General features: G+C 39.6%; 1 protein-coding gene across 2 annotated transcripts in view; it reads right to left on the minus strand.

The window, feature by feature from the left end:
• CNOT6 (CCR4-NOT transcription complex subunit 6) overlaps positions 1–14,767 on the minus strand; it is a 40,906-nt gene that overhangs the window by 13,685 nt on the left and 12,454 nt on the right. The window contains exons 2-6 of one of the 2 annotated variants that reach the window (XM_025207885.1): positions 8,126–8,238; positions 5,678–5,864; positions 1,452–1,537; positions 309–413; positions 144–212 (exon numbers count right to left, since the gene is read on the minus strand). In XM_025207885.1, coding sequence (XP_025063670.1) covers positions 144–212; positions 309–413; positions 1,452–1,537; positions 5,678–5,864; positions 8,126–8,198 — 520 coding nt within the window. In that variant the 5' untranslated portion in view covers positions 8,199–8,238. Of the gene's footprint in view, positions 1–143; positions 213–308; positions 414–1,451; positions 1,538–2,573; positions 2,771–5,677; positions 5,865–8,125; positions 8,239–14,767 lie in introns of those variants that run through there. The other variant, XM_025207886.1, reaches the window with a different exon arrangement.

The following is a 14,767-nucleotide window of genomic DNA, read 5'->3' on the forward strand; positions in this document are numbered from 1 at the left end:
AGGAATGCCTATGCCGTTCGTTATCAATTAGTATGGTTTGCTTCACTTTAAGTTATCAAGAGATTCTTTAGCAGAAGGAAAGCCTGAATTACTTTAGAGATAAGGAAAGAAAAAAAAAACCTTAAGTGCTATTGCAATGCTACCTGTTGGTCTTGTTCGGTCTGGTTCTTGCAACATAATCCAAGATCTTGGAGGTGGCTGTTCTGTTGAAACTATTGGAACATTTTGAGAAAGAGAGAAAATATAAAGTGAAATAGTCACGTTTATTTAAAATGGCACAAATAAATGTTTTAGGAATGACCACTTACTTCTTTTTGCAGTACCTGCCAAATTATCAAGCAAATAATTCAGTAGCCTTCGTGTTCCATCTGGTTCCTGATAGAGGTTCAGAATATCCTGTGTAAGTGGATTTCCTGCAAACATGGTTACAGAAATACAGAAAATAAAATTAAATTGGAACAATGATGAATATATGGAGGAGTGTGGGGGTGGGGAGGGATTTAAGACTTTTTTTTTTTAATTTACAAGCACAGAACACTGAGAACTCCTTTTTCAGTTTCAAAAAAAAAATCCCAGTTTCAAAGCCTGCAAACATTTAGACATGGAAGTAGTCCTACTAAACTAAATTATCTCTTGCATTTGAGTTCGGAAAGTTTTGCTCTGTCATGCCTTGTGCCTCATCATGCATTGGTGATGGGTGAGACAGCTGATTCAGCTGTTTGCCTGCACTTCTCCAGGAGGGAGCCAAATGTGACTCTGCTCAATACTTAAAGACCAGAATATGGTCTCTTTGGGCCAATCTAGTAGGAAATCTAGGTTGTTTAATTAAATGGGGCTCCACGTATAACAAGGGTCTGAAGTTTACAAAAACAGTAGAGGTTAGTGTCCAGTCAAATATATTAACATTTGACTTACGAGATTTAAGGCCATTTGTAGGCATCACATAATACAACGTTCCTGACAGCGTAGACCTTTCACTGAAGTCAGCAGCTCTGTGCACGGAACGCACAGTATGATGCTATACAAAATTTTAACTAGGTACCCAACTAATCCTGTTTGAGATGAAGAGTTCCATACCTTCAAGGAAAGTTCACTTAGGCCAGATTTAAGAGAATAAAAAACACCACCACCAAACAAACCCAGAACTATATCCATCTCCCAAGCAAGCGACAGAAAGTTAACTTAAACCTCATCCCTTTACCTCTCCAAATCCTCCCTCCCAATTCTTCACTGTGGAAATTAAGCAGAATTTCTCTGAGGTAGTTTTCATTCTTTTTTAATTCAGCAACATTAATTATCAAGATGTTTAAGAAGAGGATATGCTAATGCCAAGAGTTGCTACTCAGTCATATTTTATGAATTAGCACCTTGAAATAGTTGTAGCTCAGGAACAAGATCAAACACTAATTATTAGTAGCTGAAAAGGAAGAAAAAAAAAAAAAAAGGCAAACCTTTCAGACCCAACGTCTGTAACTGGAACAGTTTTCCCAGCTCGAAAGGTAAAACTCGTAACAGGTTGTTATTTAAATGGAGTTCCCTGTACACAAAATAAGAAATCACAAAAAAAGTCAGAAGTAAAGCAGTATTTATGATCAATAGTTTACAGCTGAAGTAGTTCAGCTACAAGAAAGACAAAGTGTACTAGCACGCCACAATTCTGAAAAACTGGAAGACTAAACAGTCAGCAAAGATTAGGGACATCCTGCTGTATTCACAAAAAAGGCACATTAAGTTTGAAATACAGAGCAGGAAGTAGCTTGTTGGCGAGTCCAACTTAGTCAAGAGCTTTTTAAAAAGTTAACAGTAATTAAAGCATTAAATCACTACATGTAATGAAGCAATAACAGTTCTGACAATCTGGACCACAAATGGTTCAGCTATGATTAAAGACCAAATAAGGGAACAAGATTATAGCCAAGTACACAAACAAACAAAAATGCCCAGTGCCATAACAGTACTAGTATACTACCATGTTAGTGCGCTGCTAAATCTTTCTTGGTTAAGTGTCCTGGTGAGCACTGGCTTACTGGCCACGAATCATCATCTGTATGTTACATACAGAAAGGAGAGACTGAATATGTCCCAGAAAACTAACATCTGCCAATTAACTATTCTTTACCAAATATTTCCATTACTTTGTCAACAAAAGTTAGGCATGAGCTGACATACCACTGCAAAAATGTTTGTGTTCCTGACTGTTATTAATGAAATCTCTTTGGTCTACAAAGAGTGATATTTCATTATTTATTTCACAGTCTTACTGGTAGAAGAGTGTATACTTTTTAACTTAGGAGTAACAAATGCGGGGAGAGTTATGTCCTGAGGTCCGGAGAAACTATAGACTTGTTAGCAAGCCTTTTGTGATGGTCCAGTTTAGGTATAATGGTTAAAATCTTCCGCTGCTTGCAGATCCCTCAAAGTGCTAAAGATGTGGGGTACAATAACTGCAGGAAGTATTCAAGTACATCAAGGTTTGAAATAGTTCATTTTAGATTTCTTCAAGACATAATTTATGGTAGCTAGAACATATTTCTTTTTGTAATTCTCCTGATTAAGTTGGCTGGAATACACACACATAAATGAAGACTCCTTTTTCCATTCCTGTGGAATGTGTTGCTGATATCCTATTTTCAATGAAGATGTCAACTTTACCGAATATGTCGAGATATCACTAAGAGCCCATAGAAGCAGGTTTTTATGACTGATCACCCTAAAACCCTTTAGGGAGAGCTACCCATCTGGTTGTCAGATTACGGTTTCCCAGCCTTTCCTAGTAAACATGAAAAGAACAAAGATAAAAGTAGACATTTTAGGAAGAAAGCCACCAATCCACCTGCTTCATTCATAGTTTTTCAAACTGCAATACCTACTGTGAATAGCAGCATACCAGCTTCTCACTATTCTCAGCCCACTAAAGATTTAAAATTACCAGTGTTGATGCTTGTTTGCAACACCTGGTAAGAGCAACAACTGCTTACCAGCAGCATTTCCCCTTGGAACAATTTCCATACCACGTATTCAGACATTCCCCAAAACAGCTACAGAACTTAAGCAACATGGCACGGGCATGTTGCTAACAGGTGTCAACTGTACCACGCTGTGGGGGATGATACTGTGTGCGAGTCTAAAAGATGAGAAATGGATTGTTCTTTATGAAGATGACTTCATGTCTAACAGCATTTGAGAGTATTGCTAAACTATAAAAGGATGGGTGAGATCTTGGTTCAAGGTGTTCACCTAGGTTACAGTTTTATGATTAAAATATATAGCTCTCAAATTCTTAATGAGGAAAAACACTGAATTTGGAGTGGCATAGCAGAAGGTATTACTGTGTCTTCTCCCCACTTCAGACTGCGTAAGGACAGCTCCGTTTAGTCTAATGTTCTCTGCCTTCAAAGAGCTCCCTCCTTGTAAGCAACAGAAAGGATCCAGACAAGACCTATTAGCTTATCCAAGCATCTCAAAAGACTCTGCATTGAAAGCTGAACTGCATAAACTCTCCCCAGTTGAGTTAGAAAAATACTGTGATAATTTCTCCACCCCCACATCTTTCCAGAGACTAGAACCAGATCATTTCCCATTACACAAAGCTGATTTATTTTCTCCCAAAGTTATCAGAGTATCTTTTCCTACAATTTAGTAGAAAGGGACATAATTTAGGGAGATAAAGGGAGCCTCAGGCTTAGAGACTAAAAATGCCTCTTTATTAAAAAGATTTCCTAGACATGGAAGTTGAAAGGCCTATTACTGAATCTAAGATTATTCTAGGGTATGTCAGTACACACTATCTCTGGGGTCCATGATATTAGCCATATTCAATGCTGAAGTTACCCTGTTAGTCTAGAAATTATGCCACAACCTATGGGGAGTGTCTGCAGTAAGAGCCAGCAGGAAACACAAAACTACCATGCGACTGAGACCTGCAGAGCGCTACCACGCAGGATGCACTTACGGATTTTTCTTCACTTTCACCCCAGTGAAAAGAAATCATGGATCAGCTGCAATTACTGAGGACAGAGAGAGTGCAGTGGGTTAATGCACTAGCCTTTCATGTCTGGAGTCCTGGATTCAAATATTATATTCATGTCACAAACTTGCTTGATGGTTTGATCCTAGGTATTCAGTGCACATTTCATAGCCATAACAAGATTTAACATCCTCTGCTCAGAAAAGGCTTAAAATTGCAATAGCTGAAGTTCTGTATATTCAGAACCAAAGTGAATCAGGAAGTGTTAGGGAACTTTGTACAATATTTATTCTACTATTCATGTCTCTGAGTAATGCTATCTTACCTCACTTTCATGAACACCAAGTATACTCAACACTTTTAAAAGGAAAAAGCGTTATGAAAAGAAAAGAGAACAGATGAACTTGAGAATGTTTCCGTAAGCTTAACATTGTAAGTTAATGATGCCTGAATAACCAAGAAAGCAAGGGAAGAAAATGACTATTAGTGAACGTTATTGGAATGATGATGGAGAAGGTAACACTGTATAAACATTTTCTGAACAAGACAACTACTGAGCTTTTTTTTTTTTTTTTTTTTTTTGAGGGTGGAGGAGGGGAAATGATGTACTTGGATACAATTCCCACCACTAATGAGGGATCACAGGAAAATATTTTTAAGACTAACTTCTTTTTAATTTATTGATCCATCACAGTCAATTTTAAACAATTAATTTAACCCTTCCATGGAAGTGGTTATTTCCAACACTAGGGGAAATGTAATTGTAAATATTTCAAAATGAGAGATGGTCTGTCACCCAAACTAAGGTATATCATTAAATAACTTGACTGCCACCGCAGCTTTTATAAAAAAAAATTAAGTTTCCATGACATCGAGACGTTCTTAGGTTTCACAAAATTAGCCATGGCCTTGAACATCAGGGAGTCAAGTGTTGTTAACTATACAATAACCTCTTCACTGAGGTCCATCTTATAGAAAAAAGGACTCTGCAAACTAGGTGAAACATTGTAGGCCCAATTATACCCCAAATAACTATAACACTGAAGACAACCATTTTCAAATGTAAATGTTAATAGTAACTAATTTCACCCCAGCCTTGTAATTCTTCTAGAAGTTGCAAAGCAGAGGGAAAAAAAATCTTGCACCCCTATTATAGAATATTTTGATCTGTATAGAAATATAAGTACATGAATAGCAAGGGGAAAAAAAGATATTGTTGTTATGAAAGACTCATATGTCATACAATTGTAAGCCTAAACTAATAAGTTACTACACTAAGTATGTCTACGAAAGATGAAGAAATAGAGATGATTTTTTAAAATAAAATTATTTGGAAACAGTCTTTTCCCTTTACCATGAATAAAGAACCACCTCTCCAGCAATCTCTTTGGGAGTCAAAGGCTCTTTGAGATGACAGCCTGTGTAAGGACTTAGGGATATATGTCTGGGGGATTGTGTGCATAAACCTAACTTGGGAGAGGTATGCAAAGTGTGCACATTCAGGTCTCCTAAAGGTTACTGTATACAGCTGCACAAAGGAACTGAGGATCAGGGCAACAATAAAGGCACTACTAGGGCTGTGAAGGACTATTCCAACATCTAGGAAAAAATATACATTGGCTTTTTGTTAGCTGCAATAGAAAACTGTGCCAAGACAGGAGACTGGTTCCTGCCAGGACCACAGATGAATGTGAAATTTAATTTACATACCTGAGTGACACCATGTTTCCGAGCTCTGCTGGTAAACTGCGGATTTTATTAGAGGACAGGTCCAAGTATACCAGATTGTGAAGCTTGGCAATGTCTGAAGGAATACGGGATAAGGAATTGTCACTGAGATGCAAAGCTGTCAAATGGGTCAGCGACCACAACGATGAACTCAAGCTTCTTACTTTTCCTGTAAGAGAAAGAAAGAGTCACAAATACACCAGGAAAATACAAAGAACTCAGAACAGTTTAAACATGTAGTTTCGACATCAATACATATTCTATAACAACATCTGTTCTAGGTGGCCTTTAAAATTTTCTGAATCGTGAGTAAAAAGGAAGATTTTCTAGGAGAAGGTATTTTATTTCATACCATTCTGATAACTAAAAAAAACTTCCCTTTACGTTACCTTGCCTAACACACTTAGGCCCTTCCAAGGCCAAAATTGGTCTTGGGAATTCTTCTCCTTCCTAAAAATACTGTATAAAGCAACATACAGATTTTACATGAACAAAGACTTGGTATTTTAAAAATGTATTTCAATTGAAAAACTGCACTTTTCTTTGATATCTTCAATTTCAGGGTAACTTGCTTTGGGGTGAAAAAAAATTATTGTCTAGGGACTCCCCTTGTTTGCACACAATCTTCTAAATTAAAAGGCTTTGTTTCATTCTACTAATCTAGCCAAGAAGATTTAGACACTTCCTCTGGCGTTCATAAGTGTTGTTTGGGCATGACTAAAAGGCTAGTAGCTTGAGAACGGGGGTTGTTAAATTGTATTGGCTTCTGCCATAACCTCAAAAACCACGCCTTGAGTGTGGTTGTGCAAAAGGAAGGATATTAATGTATTTGCTCTTAAGAAGAGTCAACAAAGCTGCATGCCAGTGTGCTAGGAACTAGAAGTGTCATAAGCTGATCACTGGAGAAATTTCTTTTGCAAGGCGACTCACCACCCTCCATTTAAACTCTACTGAGGACACTACAGGAAAATCAGAAAATCATCACGTCAGAGCAAAATAAGCTTACTGCCACATTACAGACTTTTTGCAGCCTGTATGAACCCCTGTGTTAAACTCTCTTCAATGTTATCCAATATAAATTAAATAACGGTAATATTATATTAAAAAAGCACCACTCTTGCTCATGAGGACAGGGATAGGGCGTCCTCACACTCCCCTGCCAGAGCCACCCTGGCACAAGGCAGGCAGCAGCTCAGCTCCAACTTTGGCTCTGAGCCTGGGACCAAAGCCAGAACTGAATCACTGCCTGCCCTGAGCCGATAGCTGAATCTAAGACAAGGCTCACCCTCCACCATCCCAAGGCTGTTTGGCGGGACGGGGAGGAGGGATTGATTGCATCCCGATTTTGAGTAAATATGGTATTTCTTTATCCAAGAATCAATATAACAAAGCCTATAAATAAGAGTTGTTTAATTTCACCAGAATAATTTCAGAACATTTATGCCTTTTGTGCTTGACTTGAGCAATTTTCCTGAATATTTCTGCCAAAATAAGAGTTTTATTACTGGGCTAGAATGTGAGTGTTTTCTGTTGCAGGGTATCAAGGTACAAGTCTCAAAGAATACTACTATTCCTCTAATGCTCGTCAACGGTTCTTCAAAAGACTTTAAGTTTCTTAACACAAATTAATAATCCACCACACTTTGTTTTGTAGACTTCTACCAAGAAAAACTGTGAGTAAAAGGGAAATCCTGGCTCGGGAAACAAGCAAACAAAAAAATACCATATCTACAGCACTGTCCCCGCCTCTTCAGCACACAGAAAACAGCACATGGCATGCTTGGCAGGAACTGGGATACGGTGGGATTAAGCAGGAAGGGATAGGGCCGTTGTTTAATGCATTTTCCTGTACATTGGTGGCAGATGTCCAAGCATATATCCATGCCTGGCAACAACATTTAACTGGGTTATCTGTGACCTCAGAAAAGGGAATTCTGTGCATACAGAGAGAATGTAGCTCCTGAAGCAAGGCCAGACTGACAGCATGGAGGGGCAGACTCTCCAGGACCAAGAGATCCAATCCTGCTGTTTGCTCCATAAGCCCTTCTTTTTACAGGATGCTTAGCTGGAAACGCCATAAGGTGATCCTTGCAGTCTTTTCCAGAACTCCCATACCCTGGGAGAATGCAATTTGCTCCTAATTTACCCAAGATAAGAAAAGAGCTCCTATATTCTTCCTGGAAACATTTAAAAGTGTACAGTATAGGATTTAAATATTATTTATGTAGCATCATTAGAAGTTACTCTATAAACCAGAAGAGATTGTTCATACAGTGTCTTTGAATGTATGGTCTGATTCACGCTATCCAACAATTTACCAGAGCTTGAATATGCAAATATAAAGCATTTGCTTTTAGAATAATGTACTAAAATTAACCCAAATCTTCATTTCTTTAGCTTTCAATAACCACACATCTATCCATTTCTTACCACTTATTTCCAACTCCGCCCAATGTGATTTCTTTCCATTCGCTGCTTCTTCTGAGGACATAATTGTGTACATCCTCCGTGGATCAGGTGGATCGTACTTTTCCTTGGGGTTTTATGTTCCTTGGACATTCCTGTTCAAATAAGAATGGAAAAGAACAATTATGTTATACTATTCCATTTGATAAAAATACTATCTTATTCTGGCGGTATTCTGTCTTTTATGTGGCATGACCCATTTACTCCATGTTATTTCCAACTCTTCAAACCAAAGTAACCCTTTCTCAAGTCATTTCACAAATCTGAGAAGGGGGGCAGGGGAGAGCAGATCCAGCCTGAAAGCACACAGACTCCTGTAGCTTCTAAGATTAACAGACTAAAATGCAGGCTGCACACACACACTTGCACTAATTTAGCTCAATCTGTCTATAATGTGCCATTAGAATCCCCACTATCATTGCATCTTTCCTTCTGAAAGGAAACTCTTATTTTATGTTGCACCGTATTGATGAAGCAATCAAAAACTGAAACAAAAAAGTTGAGCATGACTTGATTAATTAATGTGGTCAGGGATGTTCATTCAAAGTAATGAGAATTAAAATCAAAATTTGGAAATCTTTCACTGAAAAAATGAAAAGGAAACCTCAATGTTATTTTGTCACAAGTTTTTTTAAACTTTTATCATTATTCTCAATCTAGCAAACACTGGGCATAACAATCACAAAGTATGTTTCAATGCCAAAAGAAAATAAAAATAGTCTGAAAGGCTATCATTCTATTTAATATCTTATTTCACTCAAAATAAAGTTCCAAACAACATAGTTTTACCTAAGACTAACACCTTTTTCTTCCTTGAATGTAAAGACCAAATAATTTATTCTAAGAAACCATGATTCTATGCTTAAAGAATTCCTAAGGTTTCAAGTTTCTCACTAAATCCTTAGCAAACATGCTCAGCGCATGAAAATAAAAAGTTGCTAAGCTAAATTACGCTCTCAGTGACATCTGTACAACCCCACTGTCAGTACATCTGCACAGGTATAACTGACTTTGTAATTTACTTAAACATATCTGCTGATGCACAAGGAATAGAATACAGATCATTTCAATACCTGTAAGGGCTCTACAAAGCTTAGACTACAGAAACTTGTTCATACTTCTGATGTAGCAGATAAAGTGATGGAATACATACACTGGGCAGATCTAGTGGAGAATGAGTTGCCATTCCTATAGTCCAGGGTCAACTTTCAAAACTGCTTTTCAAACCTACAGAGGGCTACAATGGTGGGATTTAAATCTCTAATTAGAAACTAAGTGCGTTTCAAGGGAATGATTGTGTTTGAAACTGACCTTTTGCTATCAAGTCATGTAAAATTCTGCACCTTGGGTACTAGAGCATCTAGTCAGTGGCTTGAGATACTTAGGAATCTGTCAGCAGGTATTTGGTATCATGGACTGTTATGCTCTAGGTAAACTTTAATGTTATGTTTTATCTATACAGTATTGCCGATGTCTTAATCACAACTGTAAAACTGTTATGCTTGCTAGTCAGAAGCCTCGAGTAATAGTTCAAGAAACTTGCACAACAGAGCCTACTAATTCGCACCTCGCTAGAAATAAAAACTGAAATCTTTTCCCCTTACATAAGTAATCCCCCATAGTCCCAATTAATAAGGGTTTAACAGATTTGTAGTGAGGTATTATTCTTACAAAAATACACCATGGTATAGTTATCAAAGTAAAATCCAAGTAAAACTAAATTAAAAATACAGCAGCAAAATAAGATGACAATATGCTTTGAAATATTCTTTGCTGCTTCTTTCACTTCATAACTCAATGATTTTCCCCGTTCATCATCGTCCACACATACCACAAAATATATACATCTTTGCACTATCAGTATTTTTTAATACTTTTATAAAAGTCAAACACCTAAAAGTTAAGAGAGGCCAGCATTTTTTTAGGCAACATTTTTATACATATTATGAATCTCCAATCAGATGATTCCCTCTAAAGACCATTGCTCAATTCAAAATGGGTAAAATTACTAAACTTTTGTTATCTTCCTTGCTGAAGCACAGCCCCAGCCTTTATTCAATCCTATACAAACCTTGCCCTTCCTCTTCCTGGAGAACCCTGCTTTAATTACAAACCTTACAACTTCTGCAATAAATAAGGCAGAGGGGATGTGGCAGGGCACTGCTGGTGTCTGCCACTTTAAGGGCTGAGCCAAACAGCCAGCAGGTGCTTGATTGCGGCAGCCATTTTAGAACTCTGGCTGCCTATATAAACAGAGCAGTTCACTGCTGGCAGATCAGGCAAAAGCACTGCCTGGTTGAAAGGCTATACAAAACATCTTAGAGGTAAGAGCAGGCACTTAAGGGGGGTGGTTTGGTGGCTCCTGGGCATAACCTAAAACTACACCCTGCTGGGAGTGGGTAGCCTGGTGGGGCTCCTAGTGATGTGGGAAAATACCAGACCAGTTACTACCCTGGTAGAAGGTGGGTTGGGGTGCCTTAACCCCTAGACCCCCACAATACTGTGGGTACAAGGGGGCCAGGCATAGCCATCTAAGCCCCAGTATGTTAGTGTGTATAGAGCTGCCCTGGGAGAGGCCAGGGCAAGTGTGGCCATGGTTGGGTAATTGGCTAGCCACTACCCCAGTGAGGGTCACAAGAGAGGCCCAAAAGATGGTATGTCTGCCACCCAAGGTGTGTGCTAGGTAAAGCCTATGGCTGAAGGGGCTTGCTCTGAGGGAGCATGGTAGTATAAGTTGTTGTGTGGAAGAGACCCTGGGAGAGGGGGTGGACTGTGAGGGGCCCTAGTGAGAGGAGGGTGGTATGAATGTGTGCGTCTTACGTCTGGCTGTAGGCTGGGAGCATTGCCACCTGGATGCCATCTGAGAGCCTTGGGCTGCAATGTAGGGGAATGGAGCTGCAGATAGTGCCCCCTGGCATTGGGGCAAGAATGGGCAGCCTCCTGCCTTATTAGAACCAATTAAGAAACAATGAGTGGCAGGTGAGGAGGTAGGTGGTTGGCCCAGAAACAGGTGGGTGGGCCAATGGCAAACTGGCCCCAAGAAAGCCCCCTGTTACAGGGAACTAGAGAGAAGTCTCGTTACAACTACCTTGATTCAGTCACTGAATACAACCCACCATCTACACTTACTGGTAGAAGTAGTAGGTTGTTAATTGCCATGAGGAGAGAAGGAGATGCATAATCTGGCAGTCCATTTCACAGATTTTCCCTGACGGGACTGTAGACACCTGAGTTTCTTGGGGACATTTCCACTTTCTGGAAAGGAGCATATTCTATTATGGACCTTTCTGCCCATTCTGTCAACCTGTTCCAGTCCCATCCTACTGTGCACCTATCCAACCTCCCAACAACTCCCCCTTGTATCCTCCCATCTTCCTGAGCGCTCTACATGCCACTATGGCTGAGACCGCCTTGTTGCCTTAGCTGTATTGGGAGGGAGTGCTCAGGAAACAGTCTGCCTTTTCTCACCAAAATGTCCAACCCCATGGCAGGTCCTGGCTGCAGGGAGGAGCAATTGCGTTGGAGTTCTTGGTGACCCTGCAGTACTGGGCTGGCTCTCAAGATGTGGGTCACAATGGGAAGAAACACGCTTGTTATTTGGCACCTAAAGTTCCATTGGTACCAAGTCTCTGCTGTTGTATGAGACCTCTTACAAGACCCATTTTTTTTCACAGAGGCATCCTTGGGATTAGACAAATAACCCCAACTAATTTTCAAGCCCTTGCTTTAAAGCAGGGAGGGCCACCTTTTTGGCCAGCGTGCCACTCCAATCCTTTCCCTGACCCAGTCTGCTGCCTGTGTTTCTGTTCCTTGCCTGTTCTGCTGCCCTGTTACCTGCTTTTTGCCCTATTGCTGCTGTGCTATTTGCCTCTTCCTCAATCTGCTGTATGCCCCACACAGGCTGTCCATGCTACTGGTAGCACGTGTGCCATAGGTTGCCCAATCCTGTTTTTAAAGAATGGTGGTACTGAAACTTCTACATGAAACTGTTTTGTTTTACAAGAAAATGATTTGCCAAGTTGTCTTAAGTCTTAAACTGCTGCAGCTGAAACTGATAAAAATGCAGAGATATCTGGCATGATGAAGGTATCAGTCCAAATGGTTAAACTTTAATACAATTTTAAACAACTGAAAACCGGATTTATAACTGTCAAACAAACTTAACCCTAGGCAGTGCTACCTGCAGGTCCTGTAACGCGCGTTTAACTAACTTGGACAGAATTTTGGCCTTTTTCCCAGAAATGCTGGCTACCAGCAATTCTTGCCAAAGTCACTGCAGTGCCTCACATGCTCAGTAACTTTGAAAGTTAGGCCATTTAGTGCTTGTCAGAAGACATTGTTGTTAATGGAGACTGAAGTTCTTCATGTATGCCCAGAACAGGTGTAATAAGGTACTCAGCTGCCCAGAAACTTGTCTCCAACCCTGCTCTCTAAGGATAAAGCTGCCTCCATGTAGCTGATATTATCTTTTCATGTTGAGATGGTCACCGCTGTAAATCAGGGCCACCCAACTTCTGAGTGGCCAGGGACCACATGCCAGAGGTTGTGCAGACTGTTATGCCTTGCCCTTTTCTGCCCCCTGTCACCCCTAAAGGACAGGGGCAGGAAATGGTGGAAGCTGAATGAAAGAGGTGGAGCCTGGAGATCCTAACAGTAGCAGAAGGAGCAGTGGCCAGACAGAAGCCTGCTCTAAATAATGCTAGTTATAAGATTACACATGTGGTTAGACTTTCACACTAGAGGACACTAGAATAAGGATTCAGAAGCTTTTTTTTTTAAGGAGTCAGAAAGCAATGCATGGCAGGTTTTGGTTACAACCAGCCAGTCCTAGACCTACACTTCAGATTTCTACCAGAGTAGGTATAATGGTCAGGTGTTTAAAGAAGTGAAAGAACTAACCAACAGTCTTGGCAAAAGCCCTTTGAAAAGATGCACAAGTATGCTGGAATAATGGCCTTTCTTGCTGTAGTGTGTTTGTTTGTTGGGGGGTGTTTTTTGTTTTTGCTAGCATGGGTAATTATACTGTACAGGAACAAAGCGTACCTTTGCCAGCACAGTACACCAGTGTCCATAGTAGGTATGCCTGGTTATTATAAGACATGACTTTTTTTATACCAGTACTAGGATTTGCTTTATCATGGAATAAATTAGGCTTCAGAGGCATCTGTCATGTCTCTATCTGCATGCCCTCAACATTATAACTCAAGGCCATGCCCATTCTGGAAGACTCTGGTCACCTGAGAACCAGTGAACCTGATACTACAGGAGGGTGAAAGTAGAGCTGTTTCAGGAGGAAGATATTTAGACAGACTATTCAGGACCTGGCTTGTCACGAGCTATTAAACGCCAAGTGTTTAATAGATTTTACAGAAAAGGTCTGTCTTATGGATTTAATAACTATTCCTTCAAACTAGGTAAATTTTCAAAATGGACAACTAAAACCTCTGAGGGTCTTCTAACAAACCATAACTAATATTCCCAGTGTTTTAAAGGATAAGGAAAAAAGAGCAGGAGTAGTATAACTCTGAAAATTAAGCAAATCTCCTAGGCCACATCTACATACCAGAAAGGTGCAAATAAGAACTAGCATGTTAAATGTATACAAAATCATTTAGGATTTTGTAATCAAAATATTAAAATACCCATAAATTTGTTAAAATTCCTTATATGGTTTATAAGGAAATCCAAAAGGGTGCTCTTCCTCCAAAATTGTTTTGGGCTGGGGTAGGAGGGGGTGCTTATACTAACAAAATTCCTGAAGGTTTCCTCATTCTCCACACAACACTTTAGCTAAAACAAAGCAGTGAAAGTTTCAACCTGAATACTTTTCAGACACTTATAAGCCGGTGTAAAGTGCTACTGGATGCTGAAGTATAATTTTTAATTCTATTGTTTGATATAATTAATTTTTCTCTAAGACTTACTCTGATGGATGCTTAGTAAGTACCAGTTTTACATCCTATTCATCAATATTGGAGTAATGCCTGGTATATAAAAATGAGGCTTCCCTGCCTACCTCTTTTTGCTACAAGCAGATACCTTATGTAAAATACAATCTTCTTCTTATTTGTATTATTTTGATTTAACATGCATCTTTCCAAGGAGCACCAACAGATTTTTTTGGGGGGGGGTTTTGATAGGGCTTGGTTCCCCTTTTATCTGTTGCCTTCCTTTTCCTACTGCCCACTGACCCAAACTCATTGCATTTTTAATTTGAAAAAACAGTGAATCAAATATACAACTAGCAGAATACAAATATAAAAAGGCAAAATTAAAAGAAACCCCAAATGAGGCACACAGTAGGTCTCTTCAAATACTCATGCTGGAAGCTTAAACTAGGCCACTTCCTGATGAATGGAAATACACAAAGCCCAGGGTTGCCGCAACTCAGACTATTCTCCATGCAATGCAAACTCGTTTTGAAAATGGATTCCAGCTTTGTTACACATACAGGTATCCCTTGCATCATATTGCCCTGTGCTCCTACCCCACTCCTGTCCGTGCACATAATCCTCTCACCTCAGTCATGGTAAACTAGCTGTCTTTGAGGGCTGTGGGCTAAAGTCCAAGTGAGCCTTTCTCTCAGTTTGGTATTTGGCTCTTTTC

Source organism: Alligator sinensis, unplaced genomic scaffold (assembly GCF_000455745.1).
Source record: "Alligator sinensis unplaced genomic scaffold, ASM45574v1 scaffold741_1, whole genome shotgun sequence".
Lineage (NCBI taxonomy): Eukaryota > Metazoa > Chordata > Crocodylia > Alligatoridae > Alligator > Alligator sinensis.